We start from the raw sequence: 24,033 nt of genomic DNA, 5'->3' as shown, positions 1-24,033 counted from the left end.
AGATAAAAAATCTTAAGTTTTATTTTGAAAAAACTTTAAATGACTTTGCCCTTTGTAAAATACTGTTATTTAAAGGCACATAATTATATTCAAACTACTTATGCTCTGGGCATATACGTCCTCCGTGAGTGGGAAATCTACTTGACGACCAAGTTCCACGTGAGTTCTTCACCACTGTATACCCAATGTCAGAGAAAGCAGGTAGTCAAAAAAGATTAACTGAACAAATTCATGCACAAATATAACATTTATGTAGCCAACTAATTACTGAGGAAATAAAATTAACAGCATTATCATTGGAAGTTTATGTCAAGAGGGTTATTAGGTATGAAGATCAATATAGATTAAAGAAGACTGGATTTTGCCCAGATTTGTCAGTCTATGAAAGTATTTTTAAGACATGAAATGCCATAATAACACTTTAGTATGTCTACATAAATACACAATGAAACAATATAGGAAGATTTCAATAACCAAAATAACAGTACAAAAAATAAACAAATTAACTTTATTAAGTTGTTCTTTCAGTCCTTACATTGATTTCTTTAAAAAATATCAGTCTGAAATACATTATTGAAAGTGAGTACACACAATAAATAGAAAATAGGGATGCATACTGTTGGAGACATATCAACAAACTCATCTTCATCTGTTGCCTACCAGTTATAGACAAAATTTGACACAAAAGTAGCATTACTGAAAGAGCAGCCAAAGTACCTGGAAGAAGGCTGCAAACTACTAGAAATCGGTAGCTATTCTGGACTACTTACCAAAAACAAAAACAAAATTCACTGTTTATCTGGGAGCTAACCTCATAATGGCACTGAATTATCTACTACCACCTGTAAAAGCAATTTAAAAATAACTAAAGTGCCAGGGAACCTTCATCAACAGTACTTTTAAATCAAAGTTTTTACTTGAAATATATGATTATTACTCAAAATATCCTAAGCCACAGGAAGGCCTTATAACAATAAGTTACAAATAGTCTGAATTTAATAACTTAAGCGTGATATGGTTAATATAATACATGCTGTGTGAGAACCTCAACTAAACACTTTCATTAAAAGGTTTAAATCTAGGGCTGCGCCTGTGGCTCAAGGAGTAGGGCGCCAGTCCCATATGCCAGAGGAGGCAGGTTCAAACCTAGCCCTGGCCAAAAACCAAAAAAAAAAAAAAAAAAAAAGGTTTAAATCTATAGTTTCTTTTTTTTTTTTCTGTAGAGACAGAGTCTCACTTTATGGCCCTCGGTAGAGTGCCATGGCATCACACAGCTCACAGCAACCTCCAACTCCTGGGCTTAAGCGATCCTCTTGCCTCAGCCTCCCAAGTAGCTGGGACTACAGGTGCCCGCCACAACGCCCGGCTATTTTTTGGTTGCAGTTCAGCCGGCACCTTACCGACTGAGCCACAGGCGCCGCCCTGAATCTATAGTTTCAATTTCTGCTCAGAATAATAATGTCAATATTCTAGCAATGGTGATGACATCCTATTATTGTAAATGCAGAACATGATAATGAACATATTTCTCTCAATTACACTTGATTGAAGACAATTCTATGTACAAGTGGGTCCACACGCTTTGTGCAAATTTTTAACGGTGCAGGTTTATAATCAAAGCTGAATTTAACAAATGCTTTCTGACTTCTGAAAAAAAAATCATGAAAGCACTAAAATCTTACAAGTGAACAAACTGAAGTTGTAAGTATACGACACCAGCTCTTCCTTCCTTTTACGTGTGATGAACTTCATGAAGCATTAACTCCCGAGGTATATTTGTTTCTGGACCATATAGCTTACATGCTCTTCTTTCAAAGGCAGCCACCATCTGCTTTACAACTTCATCAAAAAACAATGTGGCAAGCTGAGAGTGTAGAAGCGAGCGAAATTCAAAAGAAATCTGTAGGAAAATGTAATAATTTTTAGAAAGATTTTTTTTTTTTTTTTGAGACATAGTCTCACTCTGTCACCCTGGGTAGAGTGACGTAGCATCATAATACCTCATAGCAATCTCAAACTCCTGGGCTCAAGTAATCCTCTTACCTCGGTTTTTCTATTTTTAGTAGAGATCAGGTCTCTCACTGTTGCTCGAGCTGGTCTCAAACCCCTGAGCTCAAGCAATCCTCCCACCTCAGCCTTCCAGAGTGCTAGGATTACAGGAACATGAGCCACTGTGCCCAGCTAGAAAGATTTTTTTTTTTTTTTTCTGTAGAGACAGAGTCTCACTTTATGGCCCTCGGTAGAGTGCCGTGGCATCACACAGCTCACAGCAACCTCCAGCTCCTGGGCTTAAGCGATTGATTCTCTTGCCTCAGCCTCCCGAGTAGCTGGGACTACAGGCGCCCGCCACAACGCCGGGCTAAGCTAGAAAGATTTTTTTTTTTTTTTTTGTAGAGACAGGGTCTCACTTTATGGCCCTCGGTAGAGTGCCGTGGCCTCACACAGCTCACAGCAACCTCCAACTCCTGGGCCCAAGCGATTCTCCTGCCCCAGCCTCCCGAGTAGCCGGGACTACAGGCGCCCGCCACAACGCCCGGCCATTCTTGGGTTGCAGTTTGGCTGGGGCCGGGCTTGAACCCGCCACCCTCGGCATATGGGGCCGGCGCCCCACCGACTGAGCCACAGGCGCCGCCCAGCTAGAAAGATTTTTTAAAACTAAATTTCCACTTAGGATAGTAGTGTTACACTGTAAACTAAGTATTTAAAGTAGAGCTGTGTGGATGTACCTAGGTGAGAATTGTTAGCATTCCTCAGAAGACAGAACCTTTTTAACTGCAATAAGCACAAGTGGGGGCACAAAAGCTTAAGTCAACAAGGCCAACGAATCTTATTTCAAGGGAGCATCTGCTTGTTAGTAAGTTAGAGAAAGTTGGAAAACTTTGGTAAGCGCAAGGCCTGGTGGCTCACACCCATAATCCTAGCACTATGGGAGGCCAACATGGGAGGACTGCTTGGACAGGACAGCCTAGAGCTCAAGACCAGCCTGGGCAAGAGTGAGGCCCTGTCTTTACAAGAAAACTTTAGTTTTTGGCCAGGGCAGGGTTTGAACCTGCCACCTCTGGTATACTGGGCCGGCACCCTACTCACTGAGCCACAGGCACCACCCTACAAGAAAACTTTAAAAATTAGTGTGCGATGGCACACACTAGTAGTCCTAGCTAGGTATAAGGGCTGAGACAAGAGTATCACTTAAGGCTCGGCGCCTGTGGCTCAAGCGGCTAAGGCGTCAGCCACATACACCTAAGCTGGTGGGTTCAAATCCAGCCTGGGCCCACCAAACAACAATGATGGCTGCAACCAAAAAATAGCTGGGCATTGTGGCGGGCGGCTGTAGTCCCAGCTACTTAGAAGGCGGAGGCAGGAGAATCGCTTGAGCCCAAGAGTTGGGGTTGCTGTGAGCTGTGATGCCACAGCACTCTATCCAGGGTGACAGCTTGAGGCTCTGTCTCAAAAAAAAAAAGAGTATCACTTAAGCCCCAAGAGTTTGAGGCTACAGTAACTCTGATGATACCACTGCGCTCTAGCCTGGGAAACAGCTGGACCTTGTCTCAAAAGAAAAAGGAAGCTTTGGAGGAATACATTTATCATTGTGGCTTTTTGGTAATGTGCCCTTTTTGGATCCATCCTACCCCAGCAAAAAAGGAAATAAGGGAAGTGATCTTTCTCATATGTATCATTTCTATGAGAATTACTAGCAGGATGGCTGGGAGTGGTGGCTCATCCTTATAATCCTAGCACTCTGGGAGGCTAAGGTGGATAGATTGCTTGAACTCAGGAGTTCAAGACCAGCCTGAAAATAGAAAAACTAGCCAGGTGGTTTTTTTTTATTGCAGTTTTTGGCCAGGGGTGGATTTGAATCCGCCACCTCCAGCATATGGGGCCAGCGCCCTACTCCTTTGAGCCACAGGCGCCGCCCACTAGCCAGGTGCACACATGCCTATAGTCTCAGCTACTCAGGAGGCTGAGGCAAAAGGATCCCTAGAGTCCAAGAGTTTGAAGTTGCTGTGAGCTATGATGATGCCATATCACTCTACCCAGGGTGACAGAATGAGACTCTGTCTCAAAAAAAAACCCCAAAAAACAAAAAATGTTATTAGCAAGATAAGATTGCTTATGTGCACATACACCCATGCCTGACCCCCAAAGCAGCTAGTGTAGGTAGCTCAGTCAGACTGATATAGGTAGCCAATGATTTAGAACTTTATTTATACCTTCTCATTGTTGATAGAGAATTCAAGGCAACTTCTATGAGAAACAGCATGATTTATTGTTTCATTTATCTATTTATTTATTTATTTGTTTGTTTGGGACAGTCTCACTTTGTCGCCTTGGGTAGAGTACCATAGCGTCATAGCTCACAGCAACCTCAAACTCTTGGACTCAAGTAATTCTCTTGTCTCTTGCCTCAGCCTCCCAAGTAGCTGGGACTACAGGAGCCCACGACAACACCCGGCTATTTTTTTTGTTTGTTTAACAGGCCCAGGCTGGGTTCGAATCCACCAGCCCTGGAACATATGGCCAGCACGCTAACCACTGAGCTAGGGTGTCCAGCCTGTTTTGGTTTTTTAGACACAAGATCTCACTCTATCATCCAGGCTGAAGTGCACTGGTGAGAGTGTACCTCCCTATTACCTCAAATTCCTGGGCTCAGGGGTCCTCCCACCTTTGCTTTCCAGGTAGCTAGGATTACAGGTATGTACTACCATGTCTGGCTAATTTTTAAATTTGTTTCTAACTGGCTTGGTGCCTATGGCTTAAGCAGCTAAGGCGCCAGCCACATACACCTGAGCTGGTGGGTTAGAATCCAGCCCGGGCCTGCCAAACAACAATGATGGCTGCAACCAAAAAATAGCCAGGCGTTGTGGCGGGCGCCTGTAGTCCCAGCTACCTGGGAGGTGGAGGCAGGAGAATCACTTGAGCCCAGGAATTGGAGGTTGCTGTGAGCTGTAATGTTATGGCACTCTACCCAGGGCAACAGCTTGAGGCTCTGTCTCAAAAAAACAAATTTGTTTCTAACTATGGGGTCTTACTATGAGGCCAAGGCTTGTCTTGAACCCCTGGCCTCAAGCCATCCTTCTGCCTTGGCCTCCTAAAGTGCTGGAATTACAAGTATGATTGAGCCACCATGCCTGGCCAGAAATAGTGTTTCAAGGATAAAATATCCTCCAAATTTTAAGATGTTTTCACTTTTCATTCTGAAATAATTTCATTTTTACAAAAAAGCTACAAAAAACAGTATAAAGAATTCTGATATACCTATTATCCAGATTTCCTTATTTTATTTATTTTTGAGACGGAGTCTTACTTTGTTGCCCTGGGTAGAGTGTCATGGTGTCATAGTTCACAGCAACCTTATACTCTTGGGCTCAAGTGATCCTTTTGCCTCAGCCTCCCAAATAGTTGGGACTACAGGTGCCTGCCACAACGCCTGGCTAGTTTTTCTATTTTTTTAGTGGAGATAGGGTATTGCTCTTGCTCAGGCTCATCTTTAACTTCTGAGCTCAGGCAATCTGCCCATCTTGGCCTCCTCGCCCTCCCCCGCCGGCCCAAAAAAGAGCTGAAAGTAGCATATAATAATTTAATCAAAATTACTAGCATTTCTTTTTTTTTTTTTTTTTTTTAAAGTGCACTGGTTTTTTTTTTTTTTATTTTTTTATTGGTTGCAGTTTTGGCCAGAGCTGGGTTTGAACCTGCCACCCTCGGCATATGGGGCCGGCGCCCTACTCACTGAGCCACAGGCGCCGCCCAAATTACTAGCATTTCTTAAGATTTAATGCCTAAGATCCATGTTCAGAAAACAATTCATATATTACCTATTGGCAAAGAAAAAGCTAAGGTGGCTTTACATTTTCTATAGCTAAGGTGATATGAACAAAAAAAAGTTACAAGTCTCTATGTTCTATTTTTTTTGTGAGACAGAGTCTCATGCTGTTGCCCTGGGTAGAGTGCTGTGGCATCATAGCTCATAGCAACCTCCAACTCTTGGGCTCAAGCGATCCTCTTGTCTCAGTTTTTTTTCTATTGTTAGTAGAAACAGGGTCTTGCTTTTTGCTCAGGCTGGTCTCAAACTTGTGAGCTCAAGCAATCCACCTGCCTCAGCCTCCCAGAGTGCTAGGATAACAGGCATGAGCTACCACATGGCCACCAGTCTCTATGTTCTAAAAATGCATTTTTCCTCTTTGCACTTTATTTCTGTATCTTATATACCATGTAGTTTAATTTGGTGTTAATTTTCAACTGTTATTAAGGGCTTGGCGCCTGTAGCACAGTGGTTATGGCGCCAGCCAAATACAGCAAAGTTGATGGGTTGGAACCCGGCCAGGGCCAGCTAATCAACAATGACAATTGTAACAAAAAAATAGCTGGGCGTTGTGGTGGGCACCTGTAGTTCAGCTACTTGGGAGGCTGAGGCAAGAGAATCGCTTGAGCTTAGGAGTTTGAGGTTGCTGTGAGCTATGATGCCACAGCAATCTACCGAGGGTGACATACTGAGACTCTGTCTCAAAAACAAAATAAATAAATAAAAATAAAAATAAATAAATAAATAAACTGTTATAGGTTTTGTTTTTGAGACAGTGTCTCATTCTGTTGCCCTGGGTAGAGTGCCATGGAGTCATCATAGCTCATAGCAACCACAAACTCTTAGGCTCAAGCAATCCTCTTGCCTCAGCCTCCCAAGTAGCTGTGAATACAGGCATGTGCCACTATGCTGAGCTACTTTATTTTGTATTTTTAGTAGATATGAGGTTTCACTTTTGCTCAGGCTGGTCTTGAACTCCTGAGTTCAAGCAATCCACCTGCCTCAGTCTCCCAGAGTGCTAGGATGACAGGCATGAGCCATCACACCTGGTCTATTATTTCTTTACCAACTTCACCTCATGTATGGAACAAATCAAGGGCTTTATGAAGAAACTTACTGAAAAATCCAAGGTACACGTTCTTGGGTAGCCAGGAAGACCTGGGCTAAACCGCCAAATCGTCTCCAAATGCTTGAAAAGTCTCCCATCAGTACAGGATGCCTAGGACAAAATGAAAATATAAAATCACAATTAAATACCTTTGGTACTGGCTAGAACCTACCATGACTGAGGCTAATTTCTTTGAAAAGTAATTACTTTTATAGTCACACCACAGAAGGTGAAGAAATCTAATTTTTAGTTTGGTAGTAGGAAGCAACCTCTTGCCAATACTAGCTATTTTATTTTAGGATCTCTAAGATTGTCGGTTGTTTTTTCTTCCACTTTTTTTTTGAGACAGTCTTACTTTGTTGCACTTGGTAGAGTGCCATGACGTCATAGCTCACAGCAACCTTAAACTCCTGGGCTTAAGCGATTCTCTCCCCTCAGCCTCCCAAGTAGCTGGGACTGCAGGTGCCCACCACAAAACCTGGCTATTTTTTTGTTGCAGTTGTTATTGCTGTTTAGCTGGCTTGGGCCAGGTTCAAACCCATCAGCCTAGGTGTATGTGGCTGACGCCGTAACCACTGTGCTATGGGCACCAAGCCTCAAGGAGAAATCTTACTGAAGAAAAATATTATACCACAGAGCGCTATGAGAAATAGAAAGCTAGTACAAAGGCCACAGGATTCACTGAGGTAGAACTGATTATTTGTATGAAAGGAAAGGGAGAAAATGATACCAGATGACTGACATTGAACACTTGGTACACATGTATCTATAAGGAGGGAGGGGGCAGGAGATGGGTTTGTGCATAATGATAAAGAGACTGACCTTACCCTATACACTTTTTTTTGAAAAGACAGGGTCTCACTATTTTGCGCAGGCCGAAGAATGGTGGCTATTCACAGGTGTAATTATGGTACACTACAGCCTCAAACTCCTACCCTTAAGCAGTCCTCCTCCCTTAGTCATCCAAATAGCTGGGACTATAGGCACCCACCACTTTATGGTCCTTCACTGGACAATATCCTTCTTCTAGATTTTGCACCAGAAGGAGCACATCTGAGAGTTGTACCTCCTTTAAAAGTCTACCAAAGACCTGACTAGGGTATTTAGCTCTGGCCAATTACCAAGAAATCATATCATATTAAATACTGTGGGCACCAAATGTAACTCAGCTGTAAAAGTCTTCAGTCACCTCAAATTAGAACTCTTTTTTTTAAAAAGGTATTATTCCATGTAATTGTGTCTTTTTGTGTTTAATTCTGGGTACCCTTTGTACATGTGCATCTTATCCTGACAAGGTAAGATGATTACTATAATGTAACAGTACTTGGCATTTTGGCACCAGGTACTTGTCAGGAAAACCTCAATAATGTTAATACTTACCATATTTATATCATTTCTACCTTTTTTCATCCTCCCACCACTTAAACTTTTAAAAATATAGAGAACAAATTTATTCTTTCCCCAATGGTAAAGTACTTACTATACTTATTAAAAATAGTGCAAAAAGTCCTATAAATACATACAACTATTATGTAACCACAATAATTAAAAAAAATTTTTTCGCCCTGGGTAGAGTACTATGGCATCACAGCTCATAGTAACCTCAAACTCTTGGGCTTAAGCAATTCTCTTGCCTCAGCCTCCCAATAGCTGGGACTACAGGTACCTGCCACAACGCCTGGCTATTTTTTTGTTGCAGTTGTCATTGTTGTTTAGCTGGCCAGGGCCGGTTTCAAACCTATCAGCCTCAGTGTATGTGGCTGGCGGGGTAACCATTGTGCTACGGCACAATACTTAAAAAGTTTTTCTTTCTTTTTTTTTTTTAAGAGACAGAGTCTCACTTTATCGCCCTCGGTAGAGTGCCATGGCATCATAGTTCACAGCAACCTCCAACTCCTGGGCTTAAGCGATTCTCTTGCCTCAGCCTCCCAAGTAGCTGTGATGAATGCCCAGAATGCCCAGCTATTTTTTTTTTTTTTTTTTTTTGGTTCTTATTGTAGTTTGGCTGGGGTCAGTTCGAACCCGCCACCCTTGGTACATGGGGTAGTGCCCTACCCACTGAACCACAGGCGCTGCCCCAATAATTAAAAATTTTTAAAACATTAGTGCAAAGAGCCAGGGGCCATGGCTCACATCTGTAATCCTAGCACTCTGGGAGGCTGAGATGGGTGGATTGCTAGAGTTCAGGAGTTCAAGACCAGCCTGAGCAAAAGTGAGACCCCCACATCTACTAAAAATAGAAAAAACTGGGCAGCACCTGTGGCTCAGTGAGTAGGGCATCGGCCTCATATACTGAGGGTGGCAGGTTCAAACCCCACCTCAGCCAAACTGTAACAAAAAAATAGCCAGGCGTTGTAGCAGGCGCCTATAGTCCCAGCTACTTGGGAGGCTGAGGCAAGAGAATCACCTAAGCCCAAGAGCTGGAGGTTGCTGTGAGCTGTGATACCACAGCACTCTACCGAGGGCGACAAAATAAGACTCTGTCTCTAAAAAAAAAGTTGAAGAAACTACCCAAGTGTGGTGGTTGATGCCTGTAGTCCCAACTATTCAGGAGGCTGAGGCAGGAGGACTGCCTAAGCCTAAAAGTTTGAGGTTGCTGTGAGCTATGATGATGCCATGGCACTCTACCCCAGGTGACAGTTAGACTCTGGACTCTGTTTTTTAAAAAAAAAAATAATAATGCAGATTAAATTAGAGCATATCTAATTTGGGTAGCCCAAGTGATATTTCCTGTGGGTCAGGAGCTTCAACAAAAGGAAAAGAAAATTTCTCATTTCCACATTTTATTTATTTATTTATTTGAGACAGAGTCTCACTCCATTGCCCTGGAGTTGATTTGCTTCAATCTCCCCAGCAGCTAGGACTATAGGCACCAGCCATGACATCTGACTGGTTTTTCTATTTTGGTAGAGATGGGGTCTCACTCTTTCTCAGGCTTATCTTGAACTCCTGAGCTCAAGCAATCTACTGGCTTCAGCCTCCCAGAGTGCCAGGATTACAGGCATCGGCCACCATGCCAAGTTCCATTTCCATATTCTAGTCCAGTGGTTCTCAACCTAATGCCTGTGCTACGTTCCTTTAATACAGTTGCTACGCTCCTTTAATACAAATGCCACGACCCTGTAATATAGTTCCTCATGTTGTGGTGACCCCCAAACAATAAAATTATTTTCCTTGCTACTTCATTTACTTCATTTAAAGGGTTGCAGCACTAGGAAGGTTGAGAACCACTGTTCTAGTCTAACTTCTATTTGGAAAGAATAATGCTAATAAACAATACAATTAGCAGACATAATAAATAGCTTATTTTTTTCTCCTATTAAAGAAATCTTTTTAAGTTACTATACTTGAACCCATTTAATATAATTAATATTTGAGGAATATTTAAAAGCAACAAAAATAAAACTATTACCTGTACCAAATGTGGTTTTACCAAGGTTACAACTGATGTATAGCGCTCCAACACAGGTGGAAACCCAATTTCTAATCGTGTTTTACAATATCCAGATCTCTTTGATATTATGTCTGATTTTTTGCACCAAGGAACAAAATGCTTGTAATCTTCCATTCCTGATACTACATCATACATTTCCTGCATTGAATATCTTCAAAAGAAAAAAAAAAGAGGTGTCAACTGCATCTAGTTATATGGTATATTCATACTTTAAATTAAACATGAATGAAACTTACTGTGTATGAAACACACATTCTATAACAGAACACAAAGAACCAAACTCTGTAATCAATCATTTCCAAACATAGAAAATAAAAAAGCTCTACATAGACATATACAGCAGAGATCAAAATTTGGCAGCCCTCAGGTTGAATTTGGTGTATAGATGTGGTTTTTAAAATTTTCATTAGGTGCTGGGTGGCGCCTGTGGCTCAAAGGGATAGGGCGCCAGCCCCATATGCCAGAGGTGGCGGGTTCAAACCCAGCCCCAGCCCAAAAAAAAAAAAAAAAAAAAAACTAAAAATTTTCATTAGGTGCCACCACTTAAAAATTGAGAGTTTATGCTAGGCATGGTGGGAGGATGGCTAGAGCTCATGAGTTAGCAACCAGCCTGAGCAAGAGTGAGACCCTGTCTCTATTAAAAATAGAAAAATTAAAAAACAAAACAAAACAAAAATAGAAAAATTAGCTGGTGCTGTGGTGAGCACCTATAGTCCCAGCTACTCCAGAAGTTGAGACATGAGGATTGCTTAAACCCAGAAATTTGAGGATGCTGAGAGCTAGGATGTTACCATGACACTCTAGCCTGGGGCAATAGAGTTAAGACTATTTCAAAAAAAAAAGAAAAATTGAGAGTTTATATAATAAAATAGAAAAAATTAAAAGGTCTTGCAGTAATAAATCCACATTTTTGCATAACAAGAACTTGCTTGAATTAACTAAGAATTCCTTACTTGGAGCCAACAATCTCACTTCCAGTAATTTATCATTCAAAAATACTTCCACGCTTAGCTGGGAATTGTGGTGGACACCTGTAGTCCCAGCTACTTGGGAGGCTAAGGCAAGATCACTTGAGCCCAAGAGTGGGAGGTTGCTGCAAGCTATGATGCCATGGCACTCTATCAAGGGCAACATAGTGAAATTCTGTCTTAAAAAAAAAAAAAAGGAGTTCAAGACCAGCACGGGCAACATGATACAATCACATGTCTAAAAAAAATTCTAAATTAGCCTATAAAAGGAAAAATAAACTATTCTAAAACACAAAAGAAATGCCCTATTTTTTTTTTTTTTTTTGAGACAGTCTCACTATGTCACCATTGGTAGTAGAGTGCCCTGGCATCACAGCTCACGGCAACCTCAAACTCTTGGGCTTAAGCGATTCTCTTGCCTCAGTTTCCCAAGTAGCTGGGACTATAGGTGCCTGCCACAATGCCCTGCTATTATTTTGTTGTAGTTGTCATTATTGTTTAGTAGGCCCGGGCCAGGTTCGAACCTGCTAGTCCCAGTGTGTATGGCCGGTGCCCTAACCACTGAGCTATGGGTGCCGAGCCATAAACACCCTCCCCACTTTTTTTTGAGACAGAGTCTCAAGCTGTTGCCCTGGGTAGAGTGCCGTGGTGTCACAAATCACAGCAACCTCCAACTCCTGGGCTTAAACGATTCTCTTACCTCAGCCTCCCAAGTAGCTGGAACTATAGGCGTCCGCCACAAACCCCAGCTATTTTTGGTTGTAGTTGTCATTGTTGTTTGCTGGGCCTGGATTTGAATCCGCCAACTCCTGTGTATGTGGCTGGCTCCTTAGTGACTTGAGCTACAGGTGCCGAGCCAACACCCCATTTTATAAGTGAGCCAGTATAACACCATAATAACTAAAACCTGATAAAAACCATTAAAAAAGCCTGTAATCCTAGCATTCTGGAAGGCAAAGGCAGGAAGATCCCCTGAACTCTGGATTTTGAGACCAGCCTGAGCTACAGCCTGACCCTGTCTCTAGTAAAAACAGAAAAATTAGCCTGGCCTTACGGCTAGCATGAGTAGTCACAGCTATATGGGAGGCTGAGGCAAAAGCATCTCTTAAACCTAGGAGTTTGAAGTTGCTGTGACCTAGGCTGATGCCACAGCACTCTTAGCTTGGGGCAAAAGACTAAGACTCTGTTTCAAACAAACAAACAAACAAACAAACAAACAAACGCAACCCTCCAAAAAATATCTCACAAAAAACGAAGCAATATACCCAATAACCTTTTAGTACAAAGGCAAAAATTCTAAGTAAAATCAGCAAATAGATTTCAGCAATAGATTAAAAAAAATAAAAAAACAAAATACAGGGGTGGCACCTGTGGCTCAGTCGGTAGGGCGCCGGCCCCATATACCGAGGGTGGCGGGTTCAAACCCGGCCCTGGCCAAACTGCAACCAAAAATAGCTGGGCGTTGTGGCGGGCGCCTATAGTCCCAGCTACTCGGGAGGCTAAGGCAAGAGAATCGCTTAAGCCCAGGAGTTGGAGGTTGCTGTGGGCTGTGTGAGGCCACGGCACTCTACCGAGGGCCATAAAGTGAGACTCTGTCTCTACAAAAAAAAAAAAAAAATACAGCAAGCCAATGCAATTCATTTAGGGATATATGGATGGTTTAATACAAAGAAGTCTTGTTTTTTTTAAAGAGACCACGTCTCCCTATGTTGCCCAGGCTGGAGTGCAGTAGCTATTCACAGGTACAATCATAGCACTCTGCAGCCTCCAGATATACCCCTCTCTTAGCCTTTCAAGTACTAGGGACTACAGGTAATCCTAGCATTCTGGGAGGCAAAGGCAGGAAGATCCCCTGAACTCAGGATTTTGAGACCAGCCTGAGCTAGAGCCTGACCCTGTCTCTACTAAAAATAGAAAAATTAGCCTGGCCTTCTATTAAACCATATTAATTGGACACAGAAGGAAAAACTATACAATTCCCTCTACAGGTGGCAAAATATCAGAGAAGCATTTGCATTACAATAATAAAAACATGCTGTGTTATATATACACTCACACAAATGTACTGTTATATAACACTCTTCTGAAAGTATTGCCTCAGTAATTAAATCAGGGCATGAAATATAAAACACATATATTATGAAGAATTAGGTAAAATTATCAGTTGGCAAGTGATGTAACTATCAATTCAAAAGAATCAATTCACAAATTATTTACTATAGACAACATAGTTGGATAAACAAATATTAAGAAAAAACAAAAAGAATAAAACTTAAAAAAATTAATACCTTTTCTATACTGATAAGAACCAATTAGAAATGATAGCATAGAAATACAAATTACCTAGAAATGTATTCAACAACAAAAAAAAAATTCAGAGAGGGTAGCGCCTGTGACTCAAAGAAGTAGGGTGCCGGCCCCATATGCCGGAGGTGGAGGGTTCAAACCCAGCCCCGGCCAAAACCAAAAACTGCAAAAACAAAACAAAACAAAACAAAAACAAATCAGAGATTAAACAAGCAATAACAAAACTCTATGAATGTATGTCAAAGATAACCTGACTTATAAGAGCCAGACATATATTATTCTCGGGTAAAAAAAAAAAAAAAAAAAAAAAAAATATATATATATATATGTATCTACATATATGTAAACATACAAATCAATATAGTTAAAATATCATTTGCCCGCAAAAAAATACAGTAATTTAAATGATCACAATCTAAATCACAGTAAGTTATTTTTGGATTATCACAGAATGAGCCTTTAATGTTTAAATTAATCTAATCATGAAAATGAGGCCCACAGCAGAGGGAGTAGGGAGAAACAATTCCATGAAATCTTGTACTCTGGAAACTAATTGTTGTAAAGTACTCTACAAAGACTAACAAAGTAGTATAAGATAAAAGTCAAGGGAATAGGCTCAGCACCTGTGGCTCAAGCAGCTAAGGTGCCAGCCACATATACCTGAGCTGGCACGTTCGAATCCAGTCTGGGCCTGCCAAACAACAATGATGGCTGCAGCCAAAAAATAGCCAGGCATTGTGGCAGGTGACTGTAGTCCCAGCTACTTGGGAAGCAGAGGCAGGAGACTGCTCGAGCCCAGGAGTTGGAGGTTGCTTTGAGCTGTGATGCCACAGCACTCTACCCAGGGTGACAGCTTGAGGCTGTCTCAAAAAAAAAAGTCAAGGGAATAGACTTCATCGTCATAAAGTCTGATGTTCAAATATGGTAAGCTCTAAATATTGCAAGTTATGAGATCCAGGGCAGGTTACTGAAACTCTCGAATTTATTGTCTTGACCCATTTTTTTTTTTTTTGAGACATAGTCTTGTTCTGTTGCCCTGGTTAGAGTACATAGCTCACTGCAACCTCAAACTCCTGAGCTCAACTGATCCTCCTATCTTAGCTTCCCCAATAGCTGAGAACACAGGTATGTGTACACCATGTTGCTGGGTAATTTTTCTAATTTTAGTAAAGACAGGGTCTTGCTCTTGCTCAGGCTACTCTCAAACTCTTGGCCTCATTCAATCCATTAGCCTCGGCCTCCCGGAGTGTTTAGAATTACAGGTATGAGCCACCTCGCCAGGCCCCTTGATTTGTAATTGAAAAATATCTCTTAAGTTTTCTTGAGAGTTAAAAGAAAGTTTCAGCAAAGTGCACTTAATAAATGATAGCTGTTGTTACGTGCTTATGCCAAATATGGGCAGAGAAGATTAAATGAAGATCATGAAATAAGACCAACTTATAATAAAAAAGAGAATTTCACATGAGAAAGGGGGCAGCAGCAAAGCAAATATGGTGGAGAACAAAATAAGCTTTGGAATCATAGCAATGTACATTATCTCTCTGAGCTTTAGTTTCCTCATCTCTAAAATGAACATAATACTTCACATAGGTATGTGAGGATAAAGGAAATACTAAATATAAATCACCCAGCAGTACCTGTCAAATGGCAAGTACACAGTAAAAAGCAGATATTATTAGTGATTCAAGTAAAGCAGACTAATTTGCTATCTCTTTAGTTTCTGTTTATTTTTAACAGATAATCATTTATGGCAAATGTCTACCTATCAGAGTGTTGTTGCTAGACAGTACCTGGACATCAAGGGCTACAATTCCCAGTCTTTACCTCTTATATTTAGATGGGGTCACATGACTAGTTCTTGACAGTAGTATCTAGGAAGAAGCATTGTGTTTCACTTCCAGACCAATATGGTTAACAAGGTATACCATTTTAACACTGTTAAGTGTTTTTTTTTGTTTGTTTGTTTTTTAAGAGAGAGAGTCTCACTTTGTTGCCCTTAGTAGAGTGCTGTGCCATCACAGCTCACAGCAACCTCCAGCTACTGGGCTTAGGTGATTCTCTTGCCTCTGCTTCCCAAGAAGCTGGGACTACAGGCGCCAGCCACAATGCCCGGCTTTTTTGTTCTTGTTGTTGCAATTTGGCCGGGGCCGGGTTTGAACCCGCCACCCTTGGTATATGGGGCCGGTGCCCTACTTACTGAGCCACAGGCACTGCCCAACACTGTTAAGTGTTAAATTAGGGAATTGTAGAAGTAAAAAGTTGGATAGATACCAGGCATGGTGGCTCATTCCTGCAAACCCGGAACTCTAGGAGGCCAAGACATGAGAATTGCTTAAGCTCAGGAGTTTGAGACCAGACAGAGCAAGAACCAGACTCTGTCTCTACTAAAAATAGAAAAAAATTAACTGGGTTTGGTGGTATATGCCTGCAGCCCCAGATGCTTAGGAGGCTGAGGTACAATTGCTTGAGGTCAGGAATTGAGGCTGAAGTGAGTTATGATGACACCAATGCACTCTAGCTGCCACTGTACTCTAGCCAAGGTGACAGAGTGAGACTACGTCTCAAAAAAAAACAAAGATGGAGACTGTTGGGTTCCTGACTCCCTATTTAGAAGAAAATTACCCATTGAGAGGGAACACCCATTTGAACTTTAATAAAGAAGAAAAAAATTGGGGGGTATTTTCTGAATAGCTAGTAGCATGATTTCGACTAATACTGTGACTAGCCAGTAATACAGGTAAAGTTAGTGACCAAACGCAGCCCCTGAGGCTCAAAGGAGTAGGGCGCTGGCCCCATATACTGGAGATGGTGGGTTCAAACATGGCCCCAAAAACTGCAAAAAAAAAAAAGTTAGTGACCAAAGCTATAAGTCTTTTACTATAGAAAAATCAGAAGAATAAAAGTGAATAAATAAAATTAATGAAATGTACTTTTACAAAGTTTCATGTAAACATTTAATGGCCTGCTGGAATTAAGACCTCCTTGTAGAAAATCCCATATGGCAAGATGGTATATTCCTAGTTTAGCAGAACTGCAGTGTGTTTTTCCTCTGCCATATATACCCCTAGATCAGAGGCCAATTCTGATAAAGTTTTATTGGAACATAATCATGTTCAATTGTTCACATATTATTTATGTCTGTCTTTGGGATACCATAACAGAGCAGCAGTCCTTATGCCCCACAAAGCCTAACATGTACTATCTGGCCCTTTAAGAAAAAGCTTACCGGCTCAGCACCTGTGGCTCAAGTGGCTAAGGCACCAGCCACATACATCTGAGCTGGCGGGTTTGAATCCAGCCCTGGCCCGCCAAACAACAATGATGCCTGCAACCAAAAAATAGCCGGGCGTTGTGGCGGGCGCCTGTAGTCCCAGCTACTTGTGAGGCGGAGACAGGAGACTCACTCGAGCCCAGGAGTCGGAGGTTGCTGTGAGCTGTGATGCTACAGCACTCTACCCAGGGTGACAGCTTGAGGCTCTGTCTCAAAAAAAAAAAAAAAAAAAAACACCTTACCAATGCCTGCTCTAGTTTAGGAGCTTCAGTACATATGCATGTACTTATCTATGTATGCATGTATGTGACAAAGCCACATCAACTACGGCCTAATGTTTCCACTATAGAAAAAAAGTGCACAAAAACAGAAGTCATAAAATAATTTCTCTTACATATCAAGGTTTAAATCTATACTATAAAGTTACTATATAATTACATTCATCCAACACATATTTATAAAACAGGAATGGCCATGAAAAGGTCCACCTAGAAAAATCAGATCTTAATCTATAAGAACATAAGCCAGAAGGAGGCATGATTCTCCACAGAAAATTGTGAACTTTTTTTTTTTTAGTAGAATTTATATTATATACAAACCCTAAAATTCTCCTCTCCGAATATTCTTTCCTTTTGTTTATTAATGGTGCAGCGATTTTGAATAAAGTTCTTGCATATATCTCCTTAGGCAAAATTGAGGTATGTAGTGGAAGAGTTCTGCTCATCAGTATACCACAGGAAGCCAAATATCTACAAAGATAAAAATTACCTGATTTAGAGTGACAATGAAAATTAGACGAAACACAAATTATAGAGATCGCAATTATCACATTTAGAAAGCTTTGCAACTTCAGAATATTCCAACAAAATACACACACACTGAAAAAATAAAAATTCTAAGCACCATAAAACTACAAACTACAAACAGCTTATAGTTAGATTAAAAGCTTCTGGCACAAAAGGCATCTCTCCCAGAAAGGTGGGTTTCAGTTTCTAATTATGTGTTGTAATATGCTCTTGCCATAAGCTTGCTAGGACATTCGTCATCTATTTTTCAATTCATGTTATCTACCTAGGTTGTTTTCCCAGCCATATTTCCCAAATCCATAAGGGTTTCTTAATTTTTGATTCACTCCAGGAGGCACCTGTGGCTCAAAGGAGTAGTGTGCCGGCCCCATATGCTGGAGGTGGCGGGTTCAAACCCAGCCCCAGCCAAAAAAAAAAAAAACAAAAAAATGATTAAACATTAATTTTTGATTCACTCCAATGAGACTTGAAATTAGATATCACTCTCAGGCAGGAGATGTGGTGGCCCTGTCAGAACTGTTGTTCTGGGCTCAGCGCCTGTGGCTCAAGTGGCTAATGTGCCAGCCATATACACCTGAGATGGTGGGTTCAAATCCAGCCTGGGCCCACCAAACGATGGCTGCAACCAAAAAAATAGCTGGGCGTTGAGGTGGGCGCCTGTGGTCCCAGCTACTTGGGAGGCAGAGGCAGGAGACTTGCTTAAGCCCAGGAGTTGGAGGTTGCTGTGAGCTGTGATGCCACAGCATTCTACCCAGGGGACAGCTTGAGGCTCTGTCTCAAAAAAAAAAAAAAAGGAACTGTTGCTCTGTTTTTTACCTTTCAGTCTCCATTTCAAAACATATATGTAAAAATATATCTAATTAGAATGTAACTATTCGAGGTACTTTTATGTACAGATGCCTGATATACTTTTGTTCACCTAAATATTAACTTTCCCCTAATAAGATTATTACATAACTATTTTACACTATCTGTCATTTAGTAGTTCACATGGTTACTGAGCTCCTATTCTGTTTTGGACTGTGCTAGACACTAAGGACATAATGGTGAATAGAACATGAGCCTTATTAAGATTATATTCCAGGTGAAGATTCAGAAAAAGTGCTGGAAAAGAAATGAGATAGGGGCATGTAATTAGGGCCTAATTAAGCAGAGTGTTCTATAACCCTTTGAGGTGATATTTCAGCTGAGACATAATGGCTGAGGAGTTAGCCATGAAAAAATAGAGAAGAGATATGTATGTATATTCATAATAAATGTGTGTGTGTACACATACATATATACAATGTATATTCATAATAAATGTGTGTGTGTGTGTACACATACATATATGCAAATAAATGGGAGAGGCAGATGATATTCCAGGCACCAGGGGAAAGATGAAAATTAACAGTATAGCAGCAGTATAAGTCAAAGAGAGAATACCAAGAAATAATGGTGGAAAGACAGGTAGGAGCTGGATCATGTTGGATATTTTTGGCTAGGATAATTAATTTAAAATTTATTCTCGGTGAGCTTTTGATGATTTCCAAGTAAGAGAGTGATATTTAATTAAGTCAAATCTTCAAATTATTTTTAAAAAGGGAGGTCAGGTGGCCTTGGGAAATCTCAAATTATATATAAAATTTGATTTATGCAAAATATAACTTATATGTAAGTGAAAATTTCTTTCTTTTTTCTTTTCTTAAATAGGGCTTCACTCTGTTGCCCAGGCTGGAGTGTAGTGTCATCAAAACTCTCTGCAGCCTTGAACTTTTGGGCTCAAATGATCCTCCTGCCTCAGCCTCCCAAGTAACTGAGACTATAGACATATACCAGCCTACCCAGCTATTTTTTTTATTTTTTGTAGTGACAGGATCTCATGAACTTCTGGCCTCAAATGATGCTCCTGCCTTGGCCACCCAAAGTGCCAAGATTATGGATAGGAACCATTGCATCTAGCCTAATCTAGCCTAAAATTTCTTTCTTTTCTTTTTTTTTGAGATAGAGTCTCACTATGTCACTTCAATAGAGTGCTGTAACATCACAGCTCACAGCAACCTCAAACTCTTGGGCTTAAGCAATTCTCCTGCCTCAGCCTCCCACATAGATGGGACTATATGCACCCACCACAATGCTTGGCTATTTTTTTGTTGTTGTCATCATTGTTGTTTAGCAGGCCCAGGATGGGTTCGGGTATATGTGGCCAGCACCCTAACCACTGAGCTACGGATGTCAGGCTTCTTTATTTTTTTAAAAAGGCAGAGTCTCGGGCGGTGCCTGTGGCTCAGTAAGTAGGGCACCGGCCTCATATGCAGAGGATGGCAGGTTCAAACCCAGCCCTAGCCAAACTGCAACAAAAAATAAAATAGCCGGGCGTTGTGGCGGGCGCCTGTAGTCCCAGTTGCTCGGGAGGCTGAGGCAAGAGAATCGCCTTAGCCCAGGAGTTGGAGGTTTCTGTGAGCTGTGTGATGCCACGGCACTCTACCCAGGGCAACAAAGTGAGACTCTGTCTCTACAAAAAAAATAAATAAATAAATAAATAAAAAGGCAGAGTCTCACTTGGTCACCCTCAGTAGAGTGTTGTGGTGTCACAGCTCATAGCAACCTCAACTCTTGGACTGAAGCGATTCTCTTGCCTCAGCCTCCCAAGTAGCTGGGACTATAGGCACCCGCCACAACGCCTGGCTATCTTTACAGACAGGGTCAGGCTGGTCTTGAACCTGTGAGCTCAGGCAATCCACTGGCCTCAGCCTCCCAAGTGCTGGGATTACAGGTGTGAGCCACTGCACCCAGCTAATTTTTTTTTTTTTTTTGAGACAGAGTCTCACTCTGTTCCTGTGTAGAGTGCTGTGGCATCATCATAGTTCATAGCAACCTCAAACTCTTGGGTTTAAATGATCCTCCTGCCTCAGCCTCCTGGATAGCTGGGACTACAGATAGATGCCCAGATAATTTTTCTACTTTTAGTAGAGATTGGGTCTAGCTCTTGCTAAGGCTGGTCTCAAACTCCTAAGATTAAAACATCCACCCGCCTCAACTCATGCCTATAATCTTAGCACTCTGAGAGGCTGAGGTGGGTGGATGGCTGGAGCTCAGGAATTATAGAAACCAGCCTAAGCAAGAGAGAGACCCCCATCTCTACTAAAAACAGAAAAATTAGCCAGGTCAGGGTGGCAACTGTGGCTCAAAGGAGTAGGGCGCCGGCCCCTTATGCTGGAGGTGGCGGGTTCAAGCCCAGCCCCAGCCAAAAACTGGAAAAAGAAAAAGAAAAATTAGCCAGATCATGTGATAGGTGCCTGCAGTCCCAGCTACTCAGGTGGCTCAGGCAAGAGGATTGCTGAAGCCTAAAAGTTTAAGGTTGCTGTGAGCTACGATGACACCCCAGCACTCTACCCAGGGAGACTTAGTGAGACCCTATCTCAAAAAAAAAAAAACTTCTTGAAAATCTTTAAAAATGTTATGTGAAAAAAGCCTACTGTGATTTTTTTGAAGAGTATACCTATAGTTTTCTGAAAAGCAGGATTATACCAACAAAAGTAAACCTTAGTTTCTCTGCTAAATGAAGCCAAATAGTGCAAATAAAATGTTAATTTAGCTTCTACCTTAAAAAAAAAGCCATACATACAAAATTTAGGATATTTTGTTATCTAGATTGATAACAAAAACTATGATGTACAAAATGCCTAATCATCTATTTCCCCTCTAAAACACTCTTTAGGTATCTTTATTATAACAGTTTTATCCATTAATACCTTGTTATGTATGTAGTATCTTATTATCTATGGAAGCCAACTATGGCAGACACTATGTTTGATTATTAATAATTTTGTGACACATCAGTATCAGAAAAGGCAGCTTCTCTGAGGCAAATCTTTATTTTAAAGAACACAAGACCTTGCATCTAAAGAAGTGAATTCAGTATATGGTTCACTGTATATGGTTTTGTACTAGCTTCACATATTGTTTCCCATTCCCTAAAAGATACCCTTACACAATCTGATTACAATCCTTAAGTAAACATCTGTGTTTAAAGCAAACTAATAGGAGATTTCCTGGTCTATTTGCATTCTATGGGTACTGTGCCCTGGACAGCACGTCTATTTTCACACACTATCAAGAATACTATGTCTTCAACTGCAATATGAAGAGCTACGCATTCATATACATGAACATTAAACCATGAAACGAATACTGGATTACATAGAGGGCAGCTTTTTTTTTTTTTTTGAGACAGAGTCTCATTATGTCACCCTTGGTAGAGTGCCATGGCGTCACAGCTCACAGCAACCTCCAACTCTTGGGCTTAAGCGATTGATTCTCTTGCCCGGCTTACAGGGGGCAGCTTTTTAAATTACTAATCTTTCTTTCTTTTCTTTCCTTTTTTTGTTTTTTGAGACAGAGTCTCACTATGTTGCCCTGGGTAGAGTGCTATGGCGTTACAGCTCACAGCAACCTCAAACTCTTGGGCTTAAGCGATTCTTTTGCCTCAGCCTCCCAAGTAGCTGGGACTACAGGCGCCCGCCACAACGCCCAGCTATTTTTTGTTGCAGTTTGGCTAGGGCCAGGTTTGAACCCCGCCACCCTCAGTACATGGGGCTGGCGCCCTACCCACTGAGCCACAGGGGCAGCCCTAAATTACTAATCTTACAGTATGACTCTCTCAAATGCTCAATTATAATAAAGAAGCTATGATGCTATGAACTCATAAACTCCCTCCCACATTATCATAAACAGTAGATATTTATCTCAGAATTTAAACATTAATTTGGTCACTAAAGCTACTGTATTTTATTTGCAAGCTAACATTTCATAACAGTAATACAAGCAGATGTAAAGTATGATGCGGTTAGGTTCTGCTTGAAACTACTTTTTGAGGTTATTTCCTAAAACAGGAGTAAAGGATATGATTCTCAGTTTGTTTAAAAGGATTTGGAGTTGGCAGACTTTTCTGGCACAGTGGCTCACACCTGTAATCCTAGCACTATGGGAGATTAAGGAGGGTGGATCTGAGCTCAGAAGTTCATGACCAGCCTGAGCAGAGGCGAGACCCAGTCTTTACTAAAAACAGAAAAACTAGCCAGGTGTTGTGGTGGGCGCCTGTAGTCCCAGATACTCAGGAGGCTGAGGCAAGATGATCGCTTGAGCCCAAGAGTTTGAGGTTGCTGTGAGCTATGATGCCAATGTACTCTACCCAAGATGACAAAATGAGACTGTCTCAATAACAAAAAATTAATAAATAAAAATTTCAAAAATAAGTAAATACAATTCTTCATTAAATTTAAATGTCCTGGGACTCAACCAGATTTGTACTTTCTCTCCCCACCCCGTACCGTGTACATCTGAATTCGTTTTAAAGACACAATTTTACTTTTCAAGAATTATTTATTACAACGTTATCAGTAAGAGGAAACTAAGTAATACGAATATGGTATCCTTCAGTATTTCCACCTCCATGTCCACCCACACCCACCATGAAGAAACCAATCAGGAAAATCCAAGGCAGACTGTGGTTCAAGGTTACAGGACCTCTAAATTACTATGAAGAAAAAAAGAAAGAAACGCAGGTCCCTGACGTTGGGTACATTTAGTTTTGCAAGCACCAAATGGCGGAGGCAAAGAACTCTTTGTCACAAACTAGGAAAGCGCATCTGACCATTTGACACGCAGGAGGAGCAGAGAAGGGGGCTCACAGCCCGGCCACAAACACCCTTACTCTCAGCAGCCGGCAACACTTCCGCGCAAAGTTAAAACTTTCCCACACCAGCAACAAGTTACAGGAGAGGAGACCGGAAGAGCCCGAAGGCTCCGGCCGCCGAGTTACTTCCAGAGTCGCCTCGCCAAATATTTACCGACTCTCGCGACGTCAGCGAGCCACGAACACAGCTTCGGGCCCAGGTGATGCGCGAGGCGCCTTAGTCCTTCACGTGCGGAACGAACAAGAAAGACCCTTCTCCAGAGACACGGACACACACCAAGCCTCGGTCTGTCTCACCCCAAATCCTTCCTGTCCAACTCAGCAGGCCGAGGTGGAAAACTACTTTCGTCGAGGCGTCCCCTTCATTACCTGACTTTCCGCGCAGACCCCTGCGCCGGAGCCGGGGCTCCCATCGCTGTCACCGACTTAGGACAGTATCCTGAGACCACTCTTCTTAGAGCTCTCTGACCGGCCCGAGCTGCCATGATCGTTTCGCTGAAGCCGGTAGCCACCTCCGGGACCAGGCCTGCTGCGCCGCCCTCCTCTGGCGGGCCGGGCCGCCCGGCACCGGAGCCTTCCAGCCAATGGGCTAGCTCACGGAGCCAACTGACACGCCTCTTCTTCCCTCTCGGATTGCGCAGA

At 41.8% G+C, this 24,033-nt stretch overlaps 1 protein-coding gene across 1 annotated transcript; it reads right to left on the bottom strand.

Annotated features, from left to right (window-relative positions):
• Positions 1-485: 485 nt before the first annotated feature.
• On the bottom strand, positions 486-23,995 carry COQ10B (coenzyme Q10B). Its single transcript, XM_053597492.1, has 5 exons — positions 23,761-23,995; positions 17,508-17,657; positions 10,321-10,513; positions 6,918-7,019; positions 486-1,900 (listed from the first exon to the last, which is right to left on the bottom strand). Exons 1-5 carry the CDS (start codon positions 23,874-23,876, stop codon positions 1,733-1,735), a joined length of 729 nt encoding a protein of 242 aa, XP_053453467.1. The 5' UTR covers positions 23,877-23,995; the 3' UTR covers positions 486-1,732.
• Positions 23,996-24,033: the final 38 nt, after the last annotated feature.

The sequence above is a fragment of the Nycticebus coucang genome, chromosome 7 (assembly GCF_027406575.1).
Source record: "Nycticebus coucang isolate mNycCou1 chromosome 7, mNycCou1.pri, whole genome shotgun sequence".
Classification (NCBI taxonomy): domain Eukaryota; kingdom Metazoa; phylum Chordata; class Mammalia; order Primates; family Lorisidae; genus Nycticebus; species Nycticebus coucang.
This window is presented reverse-complemented; position numbering and strand designations above follow the sequence as displayed.